The sequence below is a fragment of the Lissotriton vulgaris genome, chromosome 10, assembly GCF_964263255.1.
Source record: "Lissotriton vulgaris chromosome 10, aLisVul1.2, whole genome shotgun sequence".
NCBI lineage: Eukaryota > Metazoa > Chordata > Amphibia > Caudata > Salamandridae > Lissotriton > Lissotriton vulgaris.
Window position 1 is genome coordinate 172,757,275 of NC_141698.1, and position 20,537 is coordinate 172,777,811.

At 43.0% G+C, this 20,537-nt stretch overlaps 1 protein-coding gene across 1 annotated transcript in view; it reads right to left on the reverse strand.

Moving 5' to 3' along the window:
- Positions 1 to 20,537, reverse strand: part of DNAH3 (dynein axonemal heavy chain 3) — a 614,138-nt gene that overhangs the window by 465,373 nt on the left and 128,228 nt on the right. The window contains exons 6-7 of the mRNA XM_086940811.1: positions 15,041 to 15,230; positions 5,732 to 5,927 (exon numbers count right to left, since the gene is read on the reverse strand). Coding sequence (XP_086796937.1) covers positions 5,732 to 5,927; positions 15,041 to 15,230 — 386 coding nt within the window. The remainder of the gene's footprint in view (positions 1 to 5,731; positions 5,928 to 15,040; positions 15,231 to 20,537) is intronic.

Genomic DNA, 20,537 nt, shown 5'->3' on the forward strand with positions numbered 1-20,537 from the left:
TGACAATCGCTGCTGCGGGCATGGACCCGTGCGATTTTGGGACCCACTCCTTTAGGATAGGGGCTGCTACTGAGGCTACAGCCAGGGGTCAGAGTGCGGAGGAAGTGAAACAGTTGGGACGATGGTCCTCTAATTGCTTCAAAAGGTATGTGCGATTGCACATGTTGTAAAGATCAATTGACATGCACTCACGCTTCTTGTCTTTTGTTTGAATTACAGTTTCGCGAGCCTGTCACGCGGGGCGGAATTTGCAGTCGACCCAGCACCAGGAGACCAGCGGTCAAGGATCACCGTCTGGAGAGAGAGTGGTATGGGTCGTGGGCCACTCATATGTGAGGTGCGCCGGGGACGTATTCAAAGCAGGTGACGCGACTTACGCAGCTGGGGAACACGGGGACAGAGTGACCTTCCATGGGAAGGGCGGGCTCTGTTTTGACAAATTCGAATCATTTTTTGAGGGTCTCCTAGGGCGGAAAAGGTCACCGCCATCTCTAGTCATAGTACACCTGGGGGGCAAGGACTTGGTGACACTGGGTAGACGAGTGTTGTTCGAACAAATTTTGTCTGCTGTTAGCTGGTTGGCTAAAAGAATCCCGGGGTGCACGATTGCCTGGTCCCACATGATTCCCAGGAAGGTATGGCGGGGGGGCCTTTCAGTGTCAGCACTGAACCATTCGGTGAAAAGGGTTAATATTAAAATTGGTAAATTGTTTCGCTCTTCGCAGTTGCATAGCATTCCTCACGGGTGTATTCGGGGTGATCTCATGTATCTGAATGATGGGGTTCACCTGTCCAGGGAGGGGAATTATTTACTCATAGGAGACTTCATAGCATGGCTAAGGGGTTTGAGGAAGCATGACTTTTAGGAGGAGTTGGGGGGGCCGGATAGTCGGTCAACTATCCGGCCTGTGGCGGTAAGGTCATGATCGGTGAGGAGTAATTTCAAGGTCCCTAGAGGGGGGCGCCACCCACAATGGATGGGAGCGCCCGAGGGGAGGCGGCCATTGGCCCCTCCCACGGGGAGCCAGCACCCACTAAGGATGGGTCGCCTAGGGGGAGACGGCCATAGGCCCCTCCCAGGGGGGGAGGCGGCTAGATGCCCTCCTACTAATTTCCCGGGGGCCGGATATCCGCGACGGCGGATAGAGAGTGTGGGGATGGGGGGAGTCCACGCTCCTTCCTACAGATACCTCACACGGGAACTCGGACGACCTTTAAGATGGCGTCGAGTGGAAAGGGGGCCCCCACCACGACAAGGGAAGTTACAGTTGGCAACGAGGGTAGAGTCCTCTGCGCATGCGCCACTCACACTGTGAGGGTGAGAGTTTTGGTAGTAGGGATCTGACACCGGTTAAGACCTTGCCGTTGGCCCTTAATGCTAGGATGTACAATTTTAATTTAGAATGTTTGCATTTGCAGGATGTTAGACTCGGCTAGGAAACCTTTGTATTAGAGATCTGTTAAGGTTAGCCAAAGAACATGTCTTCATCGAAATGTAATAAATGTAAAATTGTACATAATTATGAAACTTTTATTTAATGTTTTAAATTTTGTTTCATATTTTAATAAATATGGCCGGGAGGGTGACTCCCTCCCGCCTTCCAAAAGTTCAAACTTGTGTCCGACTTCTCCCATCCTTGGGGATTGTGTTGAGAGGGGGTGGCGGGCATCCCGGCCATATGGAAAGGGGCGACCACTCGGTCCCCCCGAACGTATGGTTGGGTGCCCCGATCCCCCCGGGAAACCATTTTGGGCGGGGGGCGTGGCTCGGCTGGTATGCCCGAAGCGGCGTAGCTGGGGCGTGCCTTTTCCCGCCCAAGAGGGGTTGTCCTAGACACCTACACCGAAGACCACGCCCAGTAGGCGTACCGGAGGAGGGTACACGCCCTCCCGCAGAAGAATAAATAGAGCGGGAATCCGAAGAAGCGTCCTCTTGTTCCTGTGCTCTGAAGGCTGCACCCACTCGTTGCTCGTGAGCCCTCGACGGAACAAGCAGCAATTTTGACCCACCCACCAGCCCCTTATGGCAATGTTGGTTTTAAATAAAGTTTTGCTGAGTAGGCCTTTTTATCCTTTGTAGAAAAATAAAGGAATATTTATGAAAAGGATATGACTTCTGCATGTAGGATAATGTTTTTTCTTGGTAGGAGTGAGCAGTCGATGACTCATCGAGGAAATGTCAGAATTGTTTCCTTTAGTAGGTAAACAACTGTCGTATTTATTTTGGTCGGGCGGTAAGGTCATGATCGGTGAGCAGTAATTTCAAGGTCCCTAGAGGGGGGCGCCACCCACAATGGATGGGAGCGCCCGAGGGGAGGCGGCCATTGGCCCCTCCCACGGGGAGGCGGCACCTACTAAGGATGGGTCGCCTAGGGGGAGACGGCCATAGGCCCCTCCCAGGGGGGGAGGCGGCTAGATGCCCCTCCTACTAATTTCCCGGGGGCCGGATATCCGCGACGGCGGATAGAGAGTGTGGGGATGTGGGGGAGTCCACGCTGTCCTTCCTACAGATACCTCACACGGGAACTCGGACGACCTACTTAGGTCTATTGCCGAAAAGAGATTGGAGGGTGAATTGAGGAAAAGGACGGCAAAGCTATATTTTTTGTATTGTGCACAACACCTAGTATTGAGCCATACTTGCTGATGGTGCCTCACCAGCAGAGATTTTATTTGATAAGATTTAGGCTTGGCCCATTTTCTGGTGTCCTATACCTCCAATGTCTATACTGTAAAAGACTTGATATTGTGCCCTTGTAATTCACTAGCACCTCAGACTCAACTGCAAATGTTCTTTTTTTGCGAGTTATATAAAGAACAGAGAATACGGACCTCTCTTGAGGTATTTAAATATCAGGAAATGTAAAGCTGCTTTGGAGCATTTGCAGTTGCTCCAAACTGATGAGCTATGTCAAACTGTTTATAGGTTTATTGCCTCCTTGGTTAAACACAGGAGAGTAGCTGGGAAATATAGGAGTTCTAATGAGAGGTCTAAATTGTAATTTGTATTCTTTGATTTTATCTTTATTGAGAATTAAGTTCATTTAGTGTGTGATTGTATGGCAATTCATTTGAATATATTGTAAGATACTAATTTTTACAATGAAGTATACTGTTTGATTTAATTTTTCTCTTGCAATAATCCACTTTTCTCATCAATTGCACGGCATTCCATCTGATATAATGAACGATTGATACTGATTTTATAAGAAATCTTCTTCTATTCTATGTTTTAACTGTTTTGTATTTTATGTTTGTGCTTTTATGCTTTGCCACAAAACAAATAAAGACTTTTGAACCTGAACTTGAATGAATGAGACAGAAGCATGCAAAATATTTTTCCAGTGTGGTGTATAATCACATAGCATTCTCATACCAAGGTAGCACAATCATTGTAGATGGTGTATAACGGAAAAGGGGCTCTGTGCAAAAACAATTTCTTTTAACATACATGCTCACCTTGATATCATAGGGTATCCACATCTTATAACAGATCAATATGAATATATCCATATATAAAGCAATGTCCATAGGCAAACCTCATGATTACATCAATGTTTTGACCCATAAAGGAACCATTACGCAAGTCTCTTCAGCACAGCACCATCCAACTAATCACCTACAAAAAATAGGGCCCTTATAATGTAATCCCATACTCAACATGTGTAAAAAAGAATCATATCTCAAACTAATTACATACCTCAATCAGACAGGCTGACACCTAGCCTTGTAAGTGAACACGTGGATTCAATCCAACAGGTCCACCTAGAAACCTAAAATCAGCAGCTGACTATATTTCGAGCCGGGTTCTCAAGTGAAGTTGCCAGAGGGGTAACAATGTATGCCCACCCGTGATGGGACCAAATATGTCACCCATCATGAGACAGACACCGAACATGTGGAACGCTTACGAGAGGGCACTCATGCTCATTGGAAATGCTCAAAACTAAAATAAACCATGTGGCTTGCGGAAACAGAAATCCATGCAAATATGCCGCAAGCTGGAGTAAGTGTCGCCATACCTTGCAGATGGCAAATGAGCTACAGTAACTACAAATGGTCACTCAGCATTGTTCAGAAAACTACAGAGACATCAAAAATCATGTGAACAATCTGTAGGAGTAGGCAACAGTCCAGTGGACCAGTTGGATTGATTTCACATGTCCACTTGCAAGGCTAGGTGCCAGCCTTTTTGATTGAGGTACGAGATTAGTTTGAGATGTGATTTTTTACACAAGTAGAGTACAAGATTATATTATAAAGGGCCCTATTTTTGGTTGTAGGTCATTAGTTTGATGGTGCTGCCCAGAAGAGACCCGCGGATTGGTTCGAAACTTCAACATTATCTTGGGGTTTTCCTATGGACAGTGTCTTGTCAACGGATATATTCAAAATTGATCTGTTATACGATGAAGATACCCCATGTTTTCAGGAGGTGTATATATGTAAAATGATTTTTGTCTTGCCCAGAGCACCTTATGCACCATATGCGGTCTACACTGATTGTTCTACTTTGTTATGAGAATGCTATGAGATGATATACCACACTGGAAAAATATTTTGGGCCCTTTTGTCTCATTCCCTCATTTGATATACTATCATACACATTGTGGAATTTGTGTCATGAGTATAATAGATCTTGTTTAAAGTGTTACCCACAGGACCATTGTTTTTGTACTATATAATTGACCAGGGTTCCGTTCTGGGTATAAGGGTCGGCCCTTGATGTTTGATATTGGAATACAGCAAGAAAACAACTCTTTCATTCTGCCCCATCCATTTTTTTTTTGATTTTTTTGTTTCCACTCACGGCACATTATGTAACAAAGCATTGGCAAAGCCAAAAGCATGCTGTACAAACATGAAATCTATTGCCTTTGACAAACCGTGTAAAACTTGACACCATTAGCGGCCGGCATGGATCAAGAGTAGTGGGGTGGGTGCGGGGGCCGCTCTTCCTTTCTCTCCCACACCGTCGCAGTCTCTCCTCTCCGAAGCCGGAACAGGAAGCAGCCAGGCTCCCTCCCCAAGCCAATCACAACACTTCAATGTAGCGTTGTGATTGGTCTGAGCATCGTGGTTTGGCGCTCAGCCAGGAAATGGGGGCCTGGGCATGTTCTCCACGAAGACTAAATGCAGTCTGCATGGAGAACATGCAAAGTGGACATGACTCTTTGACCTGCCCAAGATGGCCGTCCAAAGAGTCATGCCCACTTGGAGAGGTCAAACCACTACTCCCCTGCCCTGCTCTCTGAGCAGAGCAGCCTCGCCCTCCCGCAAAGCTGTGAAGCAAGAACATATACAATGATAATAAAACTGAGTCATTATAATTGTATTTGTTCTTTCTTTCACTGCTTTGCAGCAGTGGGGTGACGCTCCTCCACCTTAGCGGAGGAGCAACCACTCCGTGACACGAAGAATATGCAATGCCTTTGCTTTTTCTAGAATCTAATCTGAAGCTTTATTGTAGCCACCACATGATGGTTTACCATGTGAACATCAACTAAATTTGCATTTTCCCATAATGCTCTAGAATTGGTTATGGTAAAAAATTGCGCGTTGAATAAAAGGGCTTTGTGCGCTAAATATTACATATTTTATATTACATTCCAGACAACCATTAGTAGCATTACAATTCTTACAAGGTGAAAATGATCAGGACACACACACAGCACAGGTTTTGTACATCACTTCAAATAAGACAAAATTCACAATCAACGTGGAATCTTACTCTGTAAACCAAAGCTGCTGCAACAAAAGCATCATAGGGTTGACCAGAAAGAGATGGGCTTCGTTCCACGCCTTCGCTTCTCTGTAGGTGGCGTGCCATGGAACAGGGGCGCGAATTGTTCTTCGAGGGAATTTTCGAGGGATACTGCCGATAAATAGTCTATCTTTTTCCTCTGTGTCCTTTAAGACGTAATCAACTAGTAAAAAAAATAGAAATAGCTGAGATGTCATATGCCAGTCAAAATCTCCTAACATGCCAAATGAAAGTTCTTGACTCTAAGACATAACTAAATTAATAATGGAGGTGGGCAAATCTCACAGAACATACTGAGGCGGGTGATAAATGGCGTGGATGCACTGAGTCCACTGTGACTAAAAAGGCCTATTTATAAGCAGTATGCCCTCTTAGAGAATGGGGAATTGTGCCCCATCCTCAAGGGATGCCACTGGATGTTAAGAGGATTTGAAAGAGATATGCTCTAAGTATTCACAAACCAGTTCCCATGGGCTATATTGAAGAACTTCCTAATTGGTGGGAAAGAAGGATTCGCCATACTAGGGGATAAAAGTAACTTTACTCATGCTTTACTCCCCCCCCCCTCCGAACTCCCCCACCAAAACACAGAGGTGGACATTTGTCCTTTCAATTATGACTCCTGCCACCTGGAGGAACAGGAGTAATCACAATGTAAGACATTTTGTACAAACCGTTGTAATCTTAGACTGGGCCAGTAAGCTTTACCAAGCACTAGAATGAGCAAAATAAGAGGCTAGTGTTTGGGCTGTGCTTCGGTTACACTGCTTTGCAACTAACCTTAACCGCAGATCTGAGCTGCAATATCTTTAGCAAAATATGCATTTACCCCTTATTTCTACTCTGCATTTCAATGCTTGCCCATGAGATCTAGTGAGACTTGAGAGAAGCAGCTTGCTTTCTCAATCCAATTGTGTTATTCATCCAGTCCCTCCTCTCAACAGATCCTTCTTTTCACTGGACCGGAAGTTACAACACTGTCACTGGACTACATGAAGGGTGCTCCACACACTTACCTCAATGGCTTGAGATAAGGTTATGGTGCACCATGCAGCAGAGAGCTTAGCCTTCAATGCGTATGAGGGACAAATCGCAGGTGAGCGAGGTGGGAGTCCAACACATTGTTAGACCCCTGTTTGTCCTGTTCTGGTCAGAGAAAATGTCCACTTGAAGAAATATTTATGTCTGTATGCATGGGTACTTTAACAGTACAAACCCAGGTGGAGCACATCTGAACACTTTAAAAAGGTGGGAGCGCTAAAATATGATTCAGTATCATTTAAAATAAGGAAGATGTCAGGGTTCAGGCTGAAGGGGTTGCCCAGCCACAGCAAGATGGCGGATGCGATTTGGACTCGCCTCAACCAGACTACGCCAGTTTCTGCCATCCTCGCCATCTGTACAGCAGCTGAGGAAGGTTATGCAGTAGGGTACGAACGGCATCCATTGAGCTGCTTTTTCAGGTGACTGAAAAAACAGGAGGTGGAGCAGCCCTCTGCGGTTGCCGCGCAACTGTGGGCCCTAAGAGCTGGCCATAGGACAGCGATAGTCGGCCATGGAGGGTGGCGGTGTCTGCAGCAGCGGCACACGCTATCTGCCAGCCGCGACCCCTACATCCTGGGGTGCCCAAGTGGAGGTCCATCCCCCCTTCCTGTTACCCTTAGATTGGGGATTTGATCAACGGCCTGTATCGGCCTCACTGATGTGCCAGGGGGCCAGCGACTTGCTAGGGTTGGCTGGGGGCATCCCAACGAGCAAGTGGAGTGGCTGCCGGTGATGATTGCTGTGGTTGCCAAGGCACATCGGAACTTGGACACCAACTGGAAGGACGTGCCGGGTGCATGCCCTCCTCCACAGGTGGACACTATAGGTAGGTTGGGTTTCATAATATGGAACATCCGGGGTATGGGGCAGCATGCAAAAGATATGGTGTACAGCAATACTTTAAGAGACGAGAAGCCCAAATTGTGTTTATCCAGGAAACCCACATATCCACAAGGGAAGATGCTTGTCTACAAAAGCGCTGGCAAGGTCAATGCTATAGCACCACATATCCAGGCTCTGCTAGAGGGGCCCTTGTGTGGGTTAGGCCCTCAGTGCTCTTCATATGCGCGGCCATGAAGACAGATCCCAAAGGGCGTTATGTCCTAGTGGAAGGGCAACTGGATGGCAGACCCCTCTTGTTAGGGAGCATATACACATCAAATGTGGCATAGCAGGCCTACCTGGCGTGCCTCTCCGTTATCTTATCCAGATGGGCACATATCCCTTGGATCATCCCTTGGATCATTGGCGGGGACTTTAATAGCATCTTACACCTTCAGCTAGATCGCTCACATCTTTCTCTGCTGACCTCCCCTGTGGAGGCCGCAGGCGCTTTATTGTCCCAATGGTTCATGCATTGGTCCCAGATAGACAGATGGCGCGTCCTAAACCCAGGTGCTAGGGAATATTCTTAATACTCATCACCACAGGACCTTTAAATGTGCCTGGATCAGATTTTTTGCCATCATGCCACTCAGCTGTGGGTTGTGAACGAAGAGTATCTGGAAAAGACGCTCTCTGACCATAACCCACTCTAAATACATCTTGAGTATGGGGCACCGCGCCCTCTGGTCCCTTCGTGGTGACTTCAGCTGGCCATGCTAGAAGATCAGGTATTCAGGGACATGACGAGTATTGCTCTATCCAATTATCTGATGGAGAACTGGGGTACTACTACCTCTAGACTAACAGAGTGGGAGGCAATGAAGGTGGTGCTCTAGGGCCATTGCATACACACTGTGGTGGGGCGAAGGCTGACATACACCAGTACATTGTTCGGGTAGAGGCATCTTTGGGGACCCAAGAAGTTGCAGCATGGGCTACCTCAGCTGAGGGACCAGTACTCACGGCAGCAAGGAGCACCATGCCCACCTGATTGAACAGCTGTGCTGCCTAAGCTACAGAGCGAATCAAGCAAAGATGCACGCTAAAAGTGACAAATCTGGTCATCGGTTGGCATGGCTGCTGAGAAGTGCAGTACCGACTGTCCCTATTACCATGATAAGAGTGTCCTGACTCATCCAGCCACCAGCCTGCCATATATACATGCAGCGTTCACTGCCCATTACTGAACCCTTTGTGTGTGACCCCGACCCAATGGACCATCAAGGCCAGATCTGGGATTTCTGCAGATAGAGAGGAGCTCAATACCTCAATCACACAGCAGGAGATTATGGGAGCTATCAAGGGTGAAGTTACTAGTAAGACCCTGGGTTTGGACGAACTGCCCATCGAATTTTGTAAAGCATATGTAGGCATCTCGACTTTCGAGCTGCTGGAGTTATATAAGGCTGCACTATCGAGGGTCGCTTCCACCGGCGCTTCGCAAGGTATTGCTGGTCTCAATCCCCAAGCCCGGTAGAGAACCCTTTGAGATGACATCATACTATCCCATGTCCATGCTTGAGATGGATAACAAAATACAGAGGAAGATCATTGAAGTGTGGCTGCTAGAGCAGCTCCCTCATTCGGTCCGTCATGACCAAAACGGTTTTATACCAGACAGATCCACCACCCATAATATACGCAGACTCCACAGAGTGTTGGAGTTGGTTCCTGCCCAATGGCCTTATGCGGCATGCATAGTGTTGGACTTAGAGAAAGCATTTGACATCATTGATTGGGAATATATGTTCTTTACATTAATGTCTATGGGCACAGATGGCAGGTCGCAGAGACTCATCAGGTTCTTCTACTCGGAACCCATGGCTTGGGTAAAGACAGAGCAGTGGGTTTCGCCCCATTGCTGGGGAGTAGGGGTATGCGCTAGGGGAGCACTCTCTCCCCACTCCTTTTCACTCTTACAATGAAGTCACTGGTGCAGATGCTCAGACAACAGGGCCAGATTTGGGTCATGCCACTGGAGGGGGTGACACAAGTCATCTCCCTATACCTGGATGATGGTTTGATATATGTCTGTGATATACGAGAGGGTATTACCGAGATACAAACATGTTAGCGGAGTTCCAGGTTAACTCAGGCTGGGGGTGAACTGGTCAAAGAGTTGCCTAATCCAGATCAACCCGGAGTGTATGGCGCAGCAATTTGTGGTGAGACACACCTAATCCGCTGGGAGTCGCACACGTCCTGGTACTTGGGTATCTACATATACCATGCCTCTCAGGACCTCATAGATGGCAACATACTGAGAGCCATTTCCTTCTTCTGTCCCCATTGGTGTTTTGGAGCATGCTTTGGCTCTCAGTGCAAGGCAGGGTGTCACTGTCGAAAATGGTGATACTTCCCGACCTGTTTTCCACAACCTCCTGGTGGGCATACTTCAAAGCATCTTTGACACCTTACATGCCATGTTGGTGGGCTTCCTCTGGGACAAGGGTAGACAACAAATACCACTGTATAAGATGCCTTGGGGCCCCTAACTTTGAATGTTATTATCTGGCAGAAAAGTTGTAGTGGCATGCTCATTGGCTGGTGGGGTGACTTGTGGAGTGACTGGGCATACCCTGTCAGGACTGCACACAGCATGTAGTGCAGGGGGCCTTTCTACCATGTGGGATGATCCCACAGGGAGCTAAATGCCTTTCGAACATGCCACATGACAGCTTCCATAGGAGCCTGAGTCTTATGCTGAATATGCCCAAATACTCCCTTGGAATTTGTATTGGATCCATCCGACAGTTTAAGGATCTGATCAGAAGAAAGGGGTCGGCGAAATGGGAGGCAGCCAGTGTGGAGAATTTGGGCACTTTGTTTCAGAATGGCATGCTCATCCTCTTTGAGCAACTGCAGACTGACTATGATCTCCTGGCAGGCCGCATCCTGACCTATGGCCGGTTGCTTGCAGAGACGGTCCGACTATGGCAAATCATCGACACTGAGCTTGATCAGCACCTGCTAGTGCACACCTTGTATACTGTAAAAGAGGGCTGCCATTTAATAACATGACTCACCCAAGCCCTGCCGCACACTTCACAGGACCAGGACCCCTTAGTGGCGATCCACTGGCGCTGGTGCTGGGAAAGGGACATAGGCTGAGACTTAACACAGAAGGAATGGGATAGGGCGCTTCTTCACCTGTGTAAAGATTCCCACAACGCTAAATTCAATATACCCAACACAACAGCCTACACAGGGGTTTATCTCACCTAATTGAGGTTTCACAGAATATTTAGATCTGCCTCAAATTGTTCATGGTGTCAAGAACTTGATGCCGATATTGCATATATGTTCTGGAGCTGCTGAGATGTGGGGTGAGGTCATGGACGCGCTGGCTGGCATCACAGGCGGAGCGGCCTCAATACCATAGCGAGTGGAAAGCAGGTAGCGCTGTAAACCACTTAATATGACTGGCAATGTTGATGGTTTGTAGGTTGCTTAACATGCACTGGAAGACCACCACGCTTCCCGGGTTGGGACACTGGCGCACAGCAACACTTAAGTGGGGCAGAGCCAAATTGGTAGTGGTGAGTCGAGAAGAAGCTTGAGGGCAGCACAAGACCCCCATAGCAGCAGACTGGGAAAGCCTGTTGGAAGAACTCCGAGAACCCCAGGAGGAGCTCCTGCATGGGAGTGAGATGCTTACCCAGCTGATAAAGGGTGCAGCACATGGGGTGCCACCTTTCTCCCCTCCTTCCCTGCGCTAGACCTCCCTGGAGACAGGAGATATACTGTCCAGGGGCAATGGAGTGCGGGATTGTGCTTCCCCGAAACAGATATGTTTGGGGAAATAGGGGTGGGAATGTTGGGTGGTTGGGCTTGGAGTGGGAGGGACCATTGCCTCGCCTTTGGGTCCCTTTAAATAAGACTGCAACTGTCATGGCTTATTGTTTTTTATATTGTACATGATAATTTACTGAACCAATAACTCCTGATAGACCCGGTGTAATACAATATATGTACAGTGATTATGGTGGGGTCGTAAAGCTTCGATATGTGCAAATGACTAGCACAATAGTTTATAAACTATACTGTGGTTCTATAAAACCCAATAAAGTTGGTTAAAAAAAAATCTGGATTCAGGCCAAGCATTAGCTTCGTCCACATGGGTACTGGAAACAATGGAAAACAGGTCAGTAGAAACTGAGGGGAATGAGAATACTAGACTGCCAAATGCAGAAAAATTACTCACTCACTTCCTCGGTTTGGGATAAATTCTGGGCTTATGGTGACAGAGTCATATTTAAGACCACACATAGGGCCCGATTTACAAATTTCCTCTGCACTCTTGGCAGAGGCACCTGCAGCTGTGGCAGGGGGCCTGCACTTGTGGCGGCACCTCCGCATTGCAGTTTCTCATTGCGGAAGTCTTTTTTCCCTCCCCTAGTTGGGGCTTTCTAATGGAGATGTCTCTGACTTAATATGTTAAATACACACTGTCTTCTAGGACAAAGGGCTGACCAGCTGGCTCAGAGGTGGAACAATTATAATGGTGTTGCGAGAACCCAAACTTAGAGACTGTTGGAATGTTAAGAAATAATATCAAACATTGATGATTATTCTTGCCCGTATTCCAACTAATAATTGTTTAGTTTCTCTGTGCCATGACCACATGTTGGAAATTCTGCATGGGTAGAGCTCCAGTAGGGATAGCCCAACCCCAACTGCTAAGCCATCTCCCCTCTGCACAGGATCAGAAAGAATCCTAGACCTGTTTAGTCATTGATGAGTCTCATCAATGATATTCAGTAAGAGTCCCAAGCCTAGAGCAGAAATATAGGTATATAAAGCCTGGGGATGCCCACAGAAGCATTCCAAAGTGTGAGGCAGGTCGTGGGATTGATTTGGGATTGGTGGGTCCTGCCAGCCAGCTGGTAGCCTATACGGAGAGGGATGCTTAGATGGGGAGGAGGATGAGGGGAGGAACATGGTGACAAGCTTTATGTTGGTGGGAATGCTGTAACATGAGTGAACGTTAGCTGTAACGAATATGCTGTGGACCTGGAGACGCGTGCTAATGCTGTACAGGTTAATTTTTAAAAAGGGCATGTTGTTAGTCAATAAATTGCTATTTAAAAAAATAAAAATAAATCCCTAGGGACATCAAACACGGACTCATATCCACGGTGTGGATTAGACTGTGATTTTTCTTTCTGTAATATCTTGCGTGTTAAGTTCGAATGAGGAGAAGACTAGAGATCCCATGTCGGCATCAGCCATTTGCTCATAGTATCACCTAATCACAATCAATTGCCATTCAAGATTATTTAGTCCTGTGTCTACCAGACACTTTAAATTCTGTCACTCAAAGAAAATGATGTGCCGCAGTTAATCTTCACTGAAAGTTAAGAATAGATCTTCCATGAGATCAGTCGATACTACATGACATTTTTATTTCTGTATGTTTCTGGTATCTCCTAACTCAACAGGATTTTGGATATACATAATGGGGTTGGATGACACCCCTTGTGGACTATCTTGGAAAGTCTCTCTTAATGTAAACCAAGCTGTCAATGTCCCTTCAGGCAGCAGTACTTGTGTAAAGTATACCTTAATTACTTGTCCTTCCTTGTTGATATCACCTGTAGTACTAACCTGGGATTGGGACTGCTTAGGGCGTGCACAGATTCTGCACTCCAAGGGATGTATAACACAATTGCTAGTGGTCTAGTTCCTGGGGTGTCATAATGTGCTTTCTGTAAAGGGTATCGTTTTGATTGGTGTCTTTCCTTTTCTGTGTCCTGTGAGGAAATGGTCCTGATGAATAGTCTTCGGGTATTCTCTATTCGATTTTGATGCATAGGATCAGCTGTGAAACTGGCCTAGCATTCTTTCAAGTAGCTTCATCTTACATCTCAAGCAGTTCTCAAGGGCCCTTTTCTTCTGGTTTGCTTACCTTCTACGCTCACACGTTGGTTGAGTTAGGAATAGTGCCATGCATATGAGCATAGCAAGAAATTGGGATGAAGGGTTAAGGATCATATACTTTCATTACACCAAAACTTTAGTTTTCCTTGTCATAGTTCTTACAATAGAGGAAGGGTTTGACTTGTCAGACTAAGAGACATGTCACACTACCTTGTAGGTCCTCAAAGATGAGGCTCCTCTAGGTGGAAGGAACACAATAGAACATTTTATGGATTGGGTGAAGGAATCCCCTGTCTCAGTTCTGACTAGACCTCATGAGTAAGTAGTGTAATACAAAAGTAAAAACGTGTGTAATTAAGGAAACCAGTAAGTAATGCAGGCATTTTGTAACTATATAAAGCATTTTCTTTATAAAGACAGTAATCATATACGTATTAAATTCATATTTTGGTTTACTTTCTTCTCACCTACTTCTCAAATTCGGATTTCACATTAGAAAAATAAACTTTCAGCATATAAAACCAAAGATAGAAACCAAGAAAAGGTTCTGTTGCATATTTAAATGATTGCCCGTACTGGCTTAACCCTTTTTGACTCAAAGGGTGATGTCACCAGGTGAGACTTTGCGTTGTAAGTTAGAACTCTCTGCTTGGCAATGCACATTTAATTGGAAAAAAACTAAACAAACAACAGGCATTGAAGTTTAAGTCTATGTATATGAATTCTGCTTCTTTGACTAGGTCATTTAGTAATATATGGGTATTGGCTAGTGGACTTCATTCATTGGTTAGTTAAATTGTCATTCACACTTCGCTTCCGTCTACAAAAGCATACAGCATGGGAATGGGTCATCCCACTTTATCCATTGTCTCCCTTCACTTTTAGTGACTGCACAAAGCTTGTGCCCGTTGTTCACAGCAACCTGAAAAGTAGGTGTTTTTTCTTCAGTGGCGGATCTAGTTCAAAACATCTTCTATTTCTGTATTTTTATTTTAAATACTAGCTATTTATTTTGCATACACTTTTGGTGCCCAGTTAGATGCCGATTTGTTTCTGTATTTCTTTTTAAAGTTACTGTTATAAAGTGTGTAAGTGTCATTGTAACATTGTATCTGTGTGCGATTTGAGTTCTGGGTTAGGTGGTGATATACTCATGTCTCCTACATAAATAATAATAATAAAATGAATGACCAACCAAAAGGCTTGTTACTTAAAAAACATCCATAGTAACACAGTCAAAATTGTACATTTTTTCAATTTAAATGTTTTACTGCAAGCAAATGGTGGCCACGCTTAGGTGCATTTGTTTTCTATTTATTTTTTAGGCATGTGCTTGCGGTAAAAAAAATTATAAATACCCATTGTACCAACTTGCCAAGACCAGTCTTATTCCCTTTGGGAATCCTTGTTGTAAATAGAGTTTGTTAAGATTCCAGCACATGCAGAACACATATCTATGCCCCTTACCAATGCTTTTCCTGAGACTGACATTGTAGTCATTGTTAATTTCCTGAGTCAGACTCAGAAACACTTTCTCCAAGTTAGGGTTGCTCAAGTAAATATTTGGAACATTCTGTAAAATTCGGTTAATCTGTTCGCTCTCCTGAGGCTCCAACATTTCTTGCTGGATTCCACGGTAGATGTAGTAAACATATCTCTGCAAGGAAGAATCATTTGGAAATAATTAAACTCAAAGCAATAAATGACAATTAGATTCTATTACTAAAACACACCAATCGAGGTAAGCATGAAGTCTGACTAGAAAAGCATTCCTTCAGCACAAACCACTTCCAAATATAGACTGGCCTTGAGGGTACAACTGGCTTTGGGCCTTGATTGACATGAATTACATAGTGCTTAGGGGCAGAGATTATGAATAGTTATTAGTTCATGTTCCTATGTGCTTGGCTGGCATGACTTTTGGAAAGATGAGGCAGATGCTTCACGCTGTCACCAGCAGGGGGATAGCAAGCACTGGGAGCCCATTGTGCCGGGGAGGCAGCAGTTCACAGGGCAACATGTTTTCCTTTTTGACTGAGGCTCTCCTACTCTCTGCATCCTCGCCCCATGTGATCTGTAGAAGTCCATCACTGCCCATACACCCACTCCACACCAAAGCAGAAATTCACTTTGACAATAATATGTTAAATATTATTTTTAATTAGTTTTATATATTTGTTTTATATGTAGAAGAATCAAATGCGACAGTATTAATAATTCAAAGTACATGTAATTATTTTGAATATATTAAATTAAATTACAATTATTTTTCAGAAGTTTAAATTAACAGAAATTCCAACCTAAAGTTAAAAAACGTATATTTTTGTATGTATTAATAATCACTCAAAGTGAGGTATAGAATTAATTAAAAGTGTTTTAAATATATGGTAATACCATTTTATGTTACATTAATCCTTTAATATAAACGAGGTTATTAAAATATGTTAAAATAAAATAGAAAATACTTTTTATTTCAGATTTTTTTAACATTAAATTAAAATTATGTATATTTTTTGTCATAGATATTTTTATTGATTTTTCAACAAGTAATCTGAAACAATACTTGCACAACTTCCTTCGCAGGGGAGAAGCATTTTTTGGCAGAAAAACAGAAAATTGACATGATATATTATCCAGCTTAGATTCAACCCCTGTTACAGAGAGTGGCTTAACTGAAGGGACAGCTTCTAATACTAACGGGGCTTGGAGTTCAGACTTTTAAGTAAAAGAGTGCTAACAGTAGCTCTAGATGCGATATTATTTACATTTTAAATAATTTAATTTACTTGAACATTATTTAATATGAGATTCTATTTTAAGTTCCTACAATAATAAATAATAATAAATGTAGTTTCTAGAGCGCACGACTACCTCGGGTGAGGTGTCCCAGCGCTCGTAGAGGACTAGGAGGGGGTTGAGCAGGTTCCTATGACTGACTGAAAAGCCAGGTTATTAACACTTTCCTGAAGAACTGTTCCAATTCCACCAGGCGAAGGTGGACTGACATAAGGATCTGCCTCCTTGCCTGGCTTTAAGAAAGCATAGAATCCGCAAGAGTCGCAGGTGGTTTGATCTCAGGGCCCACAGATATAGTTGCAGTCTCTGCCTTATATAGCCAGGACTCAGCTCTCTGGTGGCTCTGAAAGTCAACATCAGTGACTTAAACTCAATCCTCCTGATGACAGGAAGCCAATGGAGTTGTTGCAGATGAGCCGCACTAGAGTTCTTACAAAAACTATTGTCAAAAGAGATTTGTTGTGCAGTTTTAAATTTGATAAAGAAAGCTATGGGCACTAAGAAAATATATGAATTATTATTTTAACAGAATTTTACATGTTTATATATACCCAAGAAACAACTGTCTTACGGACAGTAATTCAGATTTGACATATGTTTTAAGTAATTTATAATATTTTGTATAATGAATTGTTTTCATTCTTTTATGATGCTTTGCCAAATAAAGATCTCTTAACTGACTGGCTTATGTAGTATTTACAAACTTTTGAGTAATGGGTCAATAGAAATTATTCTAAATAAAAATTATTTGCACAATAGGGACTATAAACAGAGGAGACTCAATACTATTGAAAAGACTAAAAGATATAAAAATGTTTAAATTAAGATTACTAAAGTGGAATGTGGCCGGTCTTAATAGTAAACTAAAGAGAAAATTGGTACAAGAAGGGATTGAAATGTATGAACCCCATTTTGCGTTTCTTTCAGAAACTCATATTAGCTATCAAGAAAGAAAACTACTATCCCAAATGGGTTATGAGTTGGTGGTATGTTCTACTTTGGGTGCTTCTATTCGGGGGGTAGCCATTCTAAAACAAAAACGAATTTTGACCGAAATTCTTAAGACAGCTTCAGATACACGGGGAAGGTGGGCGATAGCTCAGATACATTTTGAAAATAAAAAAATTGTTTTTTGTGTGGTATATGGGCCCAATATCGACGATCCTAAATTGTATGAGCAATTAAGCATAGAGTTATTAGAATGGGAGGGGGAAATTTTGTTAATGGGCGATTTCAATTGTGTTATTGATTACAAAATAGATTCCACTGGACAGGGCACCTCGAATAGGATGCGCAAGGTCAGATCTGCAATACTTGAACTGGGAAGGTTACATAATTTGAAAGATGTATGGCGCTCTAAATACCCTCTAATAGCAGGTTACACTTATTACTCAGCGCCTCATAGATCTTGCTCCAGAATAGACATGATTTGGGCATCTGAGCAAATTGCAGACTATTGCAACATGGAATTATGCCCAAGAGTCACATCTGTCCACAATCTGATGCTACTTGTAATTGAAATTAGAGACCAAAAGAGGGATATACGAAATTTCACATTCCCAAGATACTTATTTGTAGATTCTGGCTTTGTTACACTATTGAAAGCACATAATAAAGATTTTATAGCGCTAAATATTAATTTCGCTAATATAAATATTGTATGGGACACTTGTAAATGTAGCATTAGGGGATTTGCTCAGCAATATATATTGAGGACAAATGCAGATAGTCGTCGAACTATTAAAACAACTACCTCTAATATACTACAAGTAGAACAACAGTTCGCCGAAGCTACTATACAAGCAAAAACAAGTATTGATGAGCTAAGAATTAAGTTGGCGGAACTACAATCGTCTATTAAAAAGACCCTTAGAGAGAGATATAGCGTGAAAATTCATAAACATAAAATGGCTCAATATGAAGGCGGAGACAGAATCGGTAAAGTGTTGGCATATAAGACAGCCGATAAGAAAGCTAGAACTAAGATTAAGACAATTATAGGTTTAGATCAACGTGAGTATGAACAACCAAACAGATTCTAAACCAGTTTGTTAGTTATTATCAAAATCTGTACACTCCAGACAATATTCCCTCTAAAGCTACAATACTGCAATATCTCAATAAATATCTACTATCACAAAGAGACTTAGGTACAGCAATTTCGCAACAACTAAGCTCAAAAATAACATTAACTGAAATAAATTTAGCAATTTCTTCTCTACCTTTGGGAAAAGCAGTTGGAGAGGATTGTCTACCGCTGGAACTTTATAAAATATGTGCTCAGGAACTTCTACCTTTGTTAGAAGAAGTCATCAATTCTATAACCAACTCTGGGAAAGCTCCAACATCATGGAAAATAGCCAAAATATTTTTTTTCCTAAAAAAAGGTAAACCCCCGAAAGAATGTGGCTCTTATCGGCCAATATCTTTGCTTAACTCAGATGTAAAAATATTCTCTAAGATTTTGACTAACCGTCTCGCTTCCATCATGCCAGACCTGGTTAACTTACAACAACACGGCTTTGTGTTAGGCAGAGATACCACGGCCCATGTAAACACTGCAATTACAGCCTTTGATGTTGCCGCAACTACTCTCACCCCACTCGGAATGGTCATTTTGGATGCGGAGAAAGCATTTGACCGAGTGGGGTGGGAATATCTGTGGGAAGTACTAAAGAAAATGGGCATTAGTGGACAATATCTTGACTGGGTCTGTTCACTTTATGATAACCCGCTGGCCAAGATTAGCTACGGGGGGAAGGACTCTGCTAACTTCCGGATAGGAAGGGGAACAAGGCAAGGATGCCCTCTGTCCCCCTTGCTTTTTGCTTTATCTTTAGAGCCTTTCTTAAATGCATTAACTGAACAGGCGAATATTATCCCAACGTATTATGGCGAGAAAAGCTTAAAGATAACGGCATTTGCAGATGACATCGCGGTATACACAACAGACTTAGTTAGGGCTATACCCGAAATAATTGAAGAAGCTACACAATTTGGCAAGGTGTCAGGTTATAAATTGAAAGTGAGCAAGACACAAGTCATTACTAATTATAACCCAGATGAACCAATACCTGGCATATGTCAAAGTGCGACATATTTAGGAATTAAGATAGCAGCCAATATGGAGAAGATAATAAATATGAATTATGATTTTTTATTAAAGGAAACTGCTTTAACTTTTTAAAAAATGGCATAAGATCCCGCTCAGCCTAGTAGGGCGAATCAACCTTGTAAAAATGAAGATACTACCTAAAGTATTATACTTATTTAGGGCCATACCTCTACAACCTAATAAACTCTTTTTTTTAAATTAGAAGGTATTTGTAGTAGCTTCCTATGGGGATATAAAAAAGCACGTAGGTCAATGAAACTTCTGAAATTACCAATTGAAAAGGGGGGTCTTTCTTTTCCGGATTTCAATCTATACTTTCTTGCAACCTTTTTTCGGCGCATAAGAAGCTTGATGAAAAATGAGAATTCACTATTTTATCATCAATACATGCTGGGACCAGATTGTAATCAATTCTTATTTCGCTTACATGATCCTAACTATTTCAAACGTGTTAAATTTAAGACGGCTAAACATATTAAAAAGATTTGGGGTCAAATTATGATTATAGATAAAAGTTCCTTCTTTAATGCTGAACTTAGACTATGGGGCAACCCAGGACTTCCAGATATATTTTCAGATGGGACAGGAAATCTTTGGATTCGAAGGGGTATCAGTACTTTGGGGGATTTATATGGCCCAAATGGCTTTCTGGATTTTGACATACTAACAATCATATTTGGCCTAACAAATGATATGTATTTTAAATATATACAGATAAGAGATTACTTGATACGCAAAATGAAAATAATGGAAGTAACACAATCAGATACTTTAGAATGTTTATACTCTGAAAGAACAAAATCACTTATCAGTTTGGGTTATGAACATTTGTCACGTGGCAAATATGATGATAGTACTTAAATTGCGTCTAAATGGTCGGACAGACTTGGCATGAACATTAATTCGGTGCAGATTGCAACCTCATTATCCCATATAAATTCTATAGTACACTCCTCTAATTTAAGATTACAATCATATAGAACAATTACACAACTATACTACACTCCGCAAAGAATTTTCAGTTGGACACAGGGCAATTTAGTAACTGAGAAA